The sequence below is a fragment of the Bos taurus genome, chromosome 14, assembly GCF_002263795.3.
Source record: "Bos taurus isolate L1 Dominette 01449 registration number 42190680 breed Hereford chromosome 14, ARS-UCD2.0, whole genome shotgun sequence".
NCBI classification, from domain to species: Eukaryota; Metazoa; Chordata; class Mammalia; order Artiodactyla; family Bovidae; genus Bos; species Bos taurus.
This window is the reverse complement of record NC_037341.1, coordinates 54,486,537-54,494,865: the sequence shown is the minus strand read 5'-3', so window position 1 is coordinate 54,494,865 and position 8,329 is coordinate 54,486,537. Positions and strand designations below refer to the sequence as shown.

Sequence of the window (8,329 nt, the reverse complement as noted above, 5' to 3'; positions counted from 1 at the left end):
GGAAGGATGAGGAAGTGCAATTCTCAAAGCCTTTAGTTAGCCCTCTTCTACTGCAGCCTAGGTAGTTTTTGGATTCTACCTTCAAAACTAATGATGGAACACAAAACTCAGTCCATTTGGGACCAACGTCTGCACCAGAGGAAAGATAGGCACTCAGTCTATGATCATCAAATCAGGATTTTCTCTCGAAAAGCTAATTGTTATATTCAGCAGCTTTAACTGTTCAAGAAAGGAGTGATTTACTTACTTGGAGAGTATCTTTTTATAACAAAATTGTTCACCATAATCTTCAATGTTCACTTATCTTTGCTCTGGGCTATGCCGTTTAATGTCCATCCTTTAAAATTAGAGGTGCAAAAGACTCTAAAAATTAGTGATAGGAAAACGTTTAACGTTATTGTATGCATTACACTATTATTTTATATTTGACAATTCCAACACGTGTCTATTGGCCTTGCTGCCTTGGGTGGTGTTAAATGGCTATTTTTGAGACTCAAGTGTGTCAGAACAATGTGCTGTTGTTTTGGGGGGATGTGGACTATTCTAGTAGACCAAGCAATGTGTCAACTAAAATGAACACAGGCAGGACTCAAAAGAGACTCAGCAGCAGTGTACAGACATCCACATCAAGGCTTTATCAATCAAGTTAGTTTTACACAAGTTTTGTAAGTAAACTGAAAGTGAATTCAAAACCAGAAATCATCTCCTCCACTGCTCCTAGTACTTGCTCTTTCTCTGCCTTTCAGTCGAAGCATCTCCATGATACTCCGGGCATAGACATCTCTCAAGTTCACACTGATATATGAGTCAGTGGCTATATTCTTGGTAAGTTTCTTCAGAGCCTCACGCTGTCTAACAGCTGCTTCCTTGAGCTTCAAGGTGAAGTAGCAAGCGGAGAAGCGGTCGTTAATAATAGCAATGGGCAAGGCCAAGACAAGGATTCCCGATAAGATGCACATGAAGGCCACAATCTTGCCCGTGGTGGTGTCTGGTCTGATGTCTCCATATCCCACGGTAGTCATGGACGTTGTGGCCCACCACCAGGCACAAGGGACGCTTGTGAAGGTTGTGTCGGGAATGCTCTGCTCAGCAAAATATTCCACAGTTGAAAATATAGAGATTCCCACAGAGAGAAACAGGAGCAGCAGGCCAACTTCTTCGTAACACTGGGTGATTGTCATTCCAAGGGAGCGTAAGCCTGAAATAGAACAGTTGGTGTCAGTCACGGCCACCCCTTCTCCCTTCCTCTGCCCATTTCCATCTCCCTCTCCTTCCCTGCTATCCATCCCAAAACATGCATTTGACATTTCCTATGGCTCCAGCATTGGGCAAAGTTCTGGGGGTACAGAGGTGATAAGTTACAATCTTCAGGAAGTTCTTAGTCTAGTTGACGGGGACTGATTGAGAAGGCTAAAAATAAATATAATCAGATTCATTCACTCACTTATCTATTAACACGTGCATGTGTGCATGCTAAGTTGCTTCAGTCATGTCCGACTCTGTGCACCCTGTGAACAATAGCCCGCCAGGCATTCTCCAGGCAAGAATACTGGAGGCAGGTATTCTTGCCATGCCCTCCTCCAGGGGATCTTCCCAACCCAGGGATCGAACCTGTGTTTCTTAGGTCTCCTGCAGTGGCAGGCGGGTTCTTTAACACTAGTACCACCTGGGAAGCTCCTAGCTATTAAACACCTACTATTTATACAAAAAAGATGAGAGAAGAGATGAAGGGCAGGCAGGGGACATTTGATAGCACTTTGTCCTTTAGACAATGAGAGCCTTTGCAGCATTGTACGAGGAGGGCTCTTTTGGTCAGGTCTGCATTTCAATACATCACCTTGCACGCTATTCTAAGGCAGTTTTATGTTGTCTCCTTATATTTTATGTGTCTGTTTTTCTCACTTTCCTGATAAAGTTTAACACAATTAGGGGCATCATAATCTGAAAGAGCCAGAAGAAGTAAAAGATGAGAATGAAGTGAAGCAGTAAAAACAAGTTAGGATTCAGGAACAAAATTCACAAAAGAACATCAAATCTACATGTGAGGACATTCTAAAAGGAGGGGTTCCAGTACTCCTCCATTTCAATGACACCCATTGAAATTTTTGTCCTAAATACCAAAGTTATAACAAGAGGAGCCCATTATAGGATCGCTATTTGAATAAGGTATCTTCCCTAACACTAGAGATACTGATTAAAGTTTATCCATATTTTGAAGTCATATTAACATGATGTCACAGTGATATTGTCTCAAAAGTCCAAAGTAATACCTCTTGGAATTATGTTTAAATTTTTATTCACTAGAGACTATTTTAAATACATTAAAATACTATTTCTGCTCTTATTATTCTGAATTTTGTTCTTAGAATTTTGAGATGTTCTTTAATTATTAGCCAGCTATTTTAAAAGACCAATGAAAATAATTTGAGATTTAACTTTAAAAGACATTTTAAATAGTATCTTTAGAATACCTTTTAGAAAACTGGCCTTGATGTGTCTGTATTGAATTGGATTTCTGAAATTGAGAACATATGAAGAAATGCATAGTGTTTGGAAAGACTATTGTCATTCCAATGTTCTAAACAGTTCATTTGGAAAAGAAATAAAGTGGCCTGAATTTCTGCAGGTTATATCAATTAACTCAGATCATCCTAAACAATAACATGAGATAGATATTATATTTATTATGCCATTTTACGGGTGAGCAGACCAAGGCACAGAAAAGTAGCATATTTAGTACAAAGTAACATGCCAAAGACTTAAAACTAGGCTGTCTGGTCCACCACTGTCTTCTTAAACCATTATTTCATAATACTTCTCCATTTTATTTATAGTTAATACCTAGAGAAATATGTGCTCTATGTTTATATTTTGCTAAATGTAATGCTAAAGACAAAACTGTCAAATATTCATTGCAACTGCTCATATCTTTTCAATAAATTAAGACTTTATTAATACTTCTACTTGCCTTAGAACTGAGAAAACCTTTGAAGAGGTGACATTGTGGAAATTACTATTATTTTCCTTTTCCTTTCTTTTGGGGAAAAACGTAGTCTTTACTGGGTGTTTTTAAATTGAATCCTGTGAAGAGTTTATAAATACTAGAAGAAAGCATCCCATTATGGGTGTCAGAAAACAAAGAGTGGTACTTCTAAAAGTTGTTGGAAACCCCATTATCAAATCCCTGGTATGTGAGGCTAGCTAGGAAAATACACTACCAAAATTATATTAGGAGCAGTCCTAGTTTTCTCAGAGATGTGGGGGGAAAACATATCTGAGGTTCATTTCTTCCTAGATATATAAGGAGAGATCTCTACCATCAACTCCTTTTAGGTGACCAGTCAGGCATATATCCAGGGAAATCAGTGGGAATAGGAGTCTCTAGTCAGTTATTTGTATTTATATGTTTCGTATTAATATTGTATCCTACTCCAGTGTTTCTCAAAGTGTTTCTTAAGACCACCTACATCAAAGTTAGCTTGTTAAAATGCATGCTTCTGGATCCAACCCCCAAAACTAAAATTTGAGTCTCTAGAGTTGGGGCTCAGAATTTGCATTTTAACAAGCTTTTCAAGGGATTCTTGTTTTTATTAAAGTCTAACATAAGGGAACACATATGTGCTCCAGAACATCTAACAGACGGCAGGGCCAGTCACTGAGAATCCCTGCCCTTAGGGATGGAAGCATCATCTTTAATGGATTTGTATGATTTCCTCTGATTTGCCTATAATTTTTCATGTACAATTGTGTGTTGTGTAGACATTTTTCTAGAGAGAGTGTTCTTTAGATTTTCAAGGCTTTATGGATACATACAAAAAGCTAAGGCATTCTTGTTACTGTCTCTCTTATACGTCCCTAGTTCAGGACAAAAAAATTCTCAGATACTAGACAGGGCATTTAATTAGCGTCTTTAGCTTTCTTGTAAGTGCTTCCTGGATGGCTCATAGTGAAGACTCTGCCTGAGATGCAGGAGATGTGGGTTCCATCTCTTGGTTGGGAAGATCCCCTGGAGGAGGAAATGGCAACCCACTCCAGCATTCTTGCCTGGGAAATCCCATTGACAGAGGAGCTTTGTGGGTTACAGTCCAAAGGGTCGCAAAGACCCTTTTACTTCTAAAGCAAACATTTCCATTGTTTTCTCCCAAATTATGAGAAGGCCTCCAGTGCCCAGTCATCTCTTTTCGCATAGCCAGAGAAGGTCCTGGAGGACTGACTTTTCTTCTGCCAACAAACTTGTGTGAAAAACATTTCCTTCAACACAGAAAAGAAACTGGCTTATGTTCCTATATATCATATATAATTTGTGCATATCTTATTATGTGCTGTTTATGCATATTTTATGTAGCACCTTCCAGAAGCACTGTGTCTTTAATTTCTGTACATCTTCTGGGCACCTGGGTTAAAATAAAATGAACATATGGTTAAATAGTTTCTCACATGTCTTAAGGAGAGAAAGTGTATGAGAGGCAAGTTGTCCTCTCTACCTGTGATAACAACCTCAAGGTTTTGCATTTCAGTACCTTTCTGGAGATCATAATTGGGTGAAATATAGCAGGTGGTATTCTGAGTGTCAATTGAGAGTCAAGAGTCGCTTCCCTTGGACCCTGGTCAAAGCCCTAATGCTTAAGAACAACAGCGAATGAAAAGGCATCATGAAACCTGAATACCTGTGGAATGCCTGCCCAGTTTGAGCATGCGCAGAGCCCTGAGCAGCCTCAAAACCTGAACGATGCGCCCCACGTTTTCCAGCTCCTGTGTAGTCTGGCTCCCACTCAGGCTTTCTACCAGGAGAGTGATGTAGAAGGGCAAGATGGCAAGGAGGTCTATGATGTTCGGCACCTTCCTCAGGAAGCGGCACCTGTCCCTCACGCACAGGAAGCGCAGGACAAACTCGCCCGTGAACCAACTGATGCACACATACTCCAGGATTTCCAGCAGCTGTGGGTCCAGCCAGCTTAACTCGGCTGACATCAGGGCCATGTTGACGATGGACACTGCCACAAAGATGATGGAGATGACCCCAAAGATTCGGGCTGCTGTGCACGACCCAGGCTTCTCCAGGATGTTCCAGAGCTTCTGGCGGATGGTGGGGCAACGTCCCTGGGAGAAGTCCTGTTCACTCTCATGCTGACTCTCCTGGTCTTCTGTGTCCTTCTTAAAGTCTAACGTTTCACTCAGCTCCTTTCTTCTGAAGTATCTTTTAGGGAAGACAACCTGATTAGTCTAACTTTTTAAAAATACTGAAGTGAAGTGGGAATTAAACTCGGCAGTGAAGTCATGCTTCTTAATTCAGTAACATGCAGAGCAAGTTCATGCTATATTTTACCCAGGCCATCTTTTCACAGGACTCAAATGTGAAAGATTATTGCTTTTAAAACGGAGCTTTTGTGGTAGAAGTTTATACAGAATAAATTATACGTAGCAAAGCTACTTTAGATTAATGCATTTTACGACCTAGTTTTTTCTTGTAACAAGAACAGAAGTTTGCAACAGGGAATTTTTTTTTTTTTTAATGTGGGTAATGGAAAGATATTCATAATAAAATGGTAATAATAGCAAAGTAATTGCAAAATAATAGATCACCAAAGTCCCACACTTATTCACAAAGAACCAACTTTCTGTCTTCTGGATTTAAAGCAGTTCTTTATCCAAGTTTTAAAACTGAAGCCTCCTAAGTGTGATAAAGCACCACTCTCTATACTGTAACCTACATCCCTGTAGGTGTATTTTGGGGAGCATAATTTTTGACTCATCTTTACAATCACCAGATCTTTATTGCAGGCCTGACCGATCTTGATTACAAATGAATTAGCATACCTTCACTAGAAAAAGCAGAAGGTTCAAAAAGTCCCATCAAAACTTGGCTTTGATGCTTTCCGGCTCCCACTACCACCCTGCCTTCTTCTGGCTCCTAAACGGCCACAGGTAGTGTTCTTAGGCCTGGCTCGAGCGAGGCTTGGGTGAAGTCTCAAATCTTGCCCCTGGACGCCCCATCCCCACGGCGCCCGCTGCCCCGCCCCGCCCCGCTGCGCCCCCGCCCCCGGCGCTTCGCGGGTACCTGTCCCGGCAGCAGGAGTCAATGCTGAGCTCGTCAATGCCCCAATACTGGATCTCCTGGAGGAAGGAGAGCGCGCACAGCTGCTCCATGACGTGCAGGCGACCGGTGCGATAGTAGTGCAGGACGTAGCGGAAGGCTTGCGAGCTCCGGTCGAAGAAGTACTCGTTGTCCACGGGATTGGCGTCGTCACAGAGCTCCAGGGGGCTGGGCACGGCGGCCAGGGCCCCGCGGCGCCGGCACGAGGCCACCACCACGGCCAGCTTGCCCAGGCGCGTGTGCGGGAAGCAGGACAGCGCCTGCTGCGAGAGCACAAAGCGGCTGCCGCCCACGTTGACGGTGAAGCTGTCCCCGAGCGCCAGGGGCTCCCCTTCACCCTCGCTGCAGAAGACGCTGGAGTCCAGCGAGGTCAGGGAGGCGCTGTCCAGCGAGGAGTCCGGCGGCGCCCGGCCCCGGGGAGGCAGCTCCATCCTCGCCGCCGCTGCCGGAGAGCTCCTCGAAGTTGAGGGGGAGGGGGTTGGCACGGCCGGGATTTCCCGGGCTCCCGAGGGGGGTTCCTCCCACCCGCGAACCTTTCCTCTCTCCACCCCCTGTGCTGGTTCTCCCTCTCGCCGCTAGGGAGCCGCGAGTGCGCGGGAGCCGCGCATCCGTGCCTGGGATGGAGACGAGGGGTGGCGCCCTAGGGAATCGCTCACGTGCGGACCAAGCCGAGGACAGCCTCCGGGCACACAATTGGTCGCTGTGGTCCTTCTCGGACTCACTACCCGATCTCCAACTTTGTAACTGAGACCTCCAGCCTGGAGGTGTTTGGGTGGAAGGCCTCGCGGCCGCTGGAGCGGGTGGGGAGGGACAGAGGAGGGAGGTCTACCGTGGAGGAGGGCTCGTCGAATCTTGAAGGAATGTAAGCAAGGGGGTGGGTGAGACTCACGCCCGCCTGCAGGGGACCAAAACGGAAAGTTCAGCAACAAAGGAAGGGGTAACCGGGTCTGAGTCTTTTGCAACTTCGGGGTGTATATTCCTCCCTCTTCTTTTGCGGCGCGGCCTCATAGGCCTCCCGGGGAGCGGTCGCTGGCGATGCGCGCACGTGGGGGAGGGTGACCCGGGCGCGCGAGGCGTATCATTTGCTGGCATTCACTCTCAATCATTCTGGCACCCTCCTCTCCTAATTTTTGACCTCCTGGTAGGGAAATGAGCGCAGTTAACGCTGACTTTTGATTAAGTCTCGGCGAGTCACTGCGAACCAGGGGTCGTGGCCAGCTCGTATCACATGTTGAGACACTTTGCGCCCTTTGGTTCAGCCGAGTCTGTCCCTACAAGTTTCCTGGAGAGGAGGTGTTCTGGGCGCGTTTCTCGGCACACAGCGAAGCTGTCATTTTAGGAGAAGGGAAGGCAAAAAGACAAGGACTAGAACAGGCGTGGGCTGGGGCAGGAGTTTAAATAGGAACGACAACTCGGCAAATGGAGAAGCCGAGCGCCGCGCCCAGGTGAGGCTAGGAGTGCATCCTCGGGGTCCCCGGGAGTCACGCCCTGGCCAACCTGTTGGACACCGGGCTGGAGTGGGGAGGCGGGCAGGGTGACTCACCTGCTGCTCCAGGCACATCTGGGTTGCGCTAAGTGCTCGCTGCTGGTTACGGAGCCTAGGTTTGATCCTCTGGATCTACACGAGTCTGACTTGACAGGTCCGGGAGCAGAGCTGTGCTCGCCACCGAGTTCTTCTGGTCTCCACTTGTCGCCACGCGACTCGCGGCTCCGGCCCCGCGGCTGCGGCGGAGGGTGGCCGCCCCCGCTCGCGTTCGCTCCCAGCCCCCGGCGGTTCCCGGCGCCAGCTGTGGGGAGTGCGGGGAGCGGAGGGAGCTGAGACCGGAGGAGGAAGTGAGGCGCTCGGTGACTCTGAATATTACATTCATCCTGAAGGCACTTCAAGGATTCCTATATTAGATTCCCGGTTCCCTGAATCTGTGCGCTCAGGAATGCTAAAGAACAAAATTTTCAGCTGTGTAACTGCCCTAATCCTGCTAAACTCAGGGTTAGGGCAATTATGTTAACTGCTTTGGGTGGCATGGTTCAAGGTTTTCCCATTAATTTCAGCAAGCTTCAGGAAACCTTGCTTTTTTTTTTTTTTTTTTCAAAAGTCTTTGCAAAAATAGGTGAACCATACTTATCTCCTCCCCTCCCCCACCTTGTAGGTAGTTTTATAAAGTATTTATAAGGAGATAAGCAGGCAGTTTGATGCAGTACAAAGGGCTTTTTCATAGACTGATGTGAAACACAGCT

The 8,329-nt window shown here is 46.0% G+C and overlaps 1 protein-coding gene across 2 annotated transcripts; it reads right to left on the bottom strand.

Annotated features, from left to right (window-relative positions):
• Positions 1–612: 612 nt before the first annotated feature.
• Positions 613–7,883, bottom strand: KCNV1 (potassium voltage-gated channel modifier subfamily V member 1). Of its 2 annotated transcripts, XM_005215564.5 has the most exons (4): positions 7,638–7,883; positions 6,059–7,421; positions 4,668–5,197; positions 613–1,198 (listed from the first exon to the last, which is right to left on the bottom strand). In XM_005215564.5, exons 2-4 carry the CDS (start codon positions 6,523–6,525, stop codon positions 687–689), a joined length of 1,509 nt encoding a protein of 502 aa, XP_005215621.1. In that variant the 5' UTR covers positions 6,526–7,421; positions 7,638–7,883; the 3' UTR covers positions 613–686. The 2 variants fall into 2 exon arrangements, with proteins under 2 accessions (XP_005215621.1, NP_001160032.1); NM_001166560.1 differs by lacking the exon at positions 7,638–7,883 and having other exon boundaries at positions 6,059–6,712.
• Positions 7,884–8,329: the final 446 nt, after the last annotated feature.

Coding starts and splice junctions, on each gene's coding strand:
- KCNV1 (XM_005215564.5), bottom strand. CDS start 6,525: ATGGAGCTGCCTCCCCGGGGCCGGGCGCCGCCGGACTCCTCGCTGGAC. Junction 5,198..6,058: donor GACTCCTGCTGCCGGGACAG/GTACCCGCGAAG, acceptor CTTCCCTAAAAG/ATACTTCAGAAGAAAGGAGC. Junction 1,199..4,667: donor ACTGGGCAGGCATTCCACAG/GTATTCAGGTTT, acceptor GTTCTATTTCAG/GCTTACGCTCCCTTGGAATG.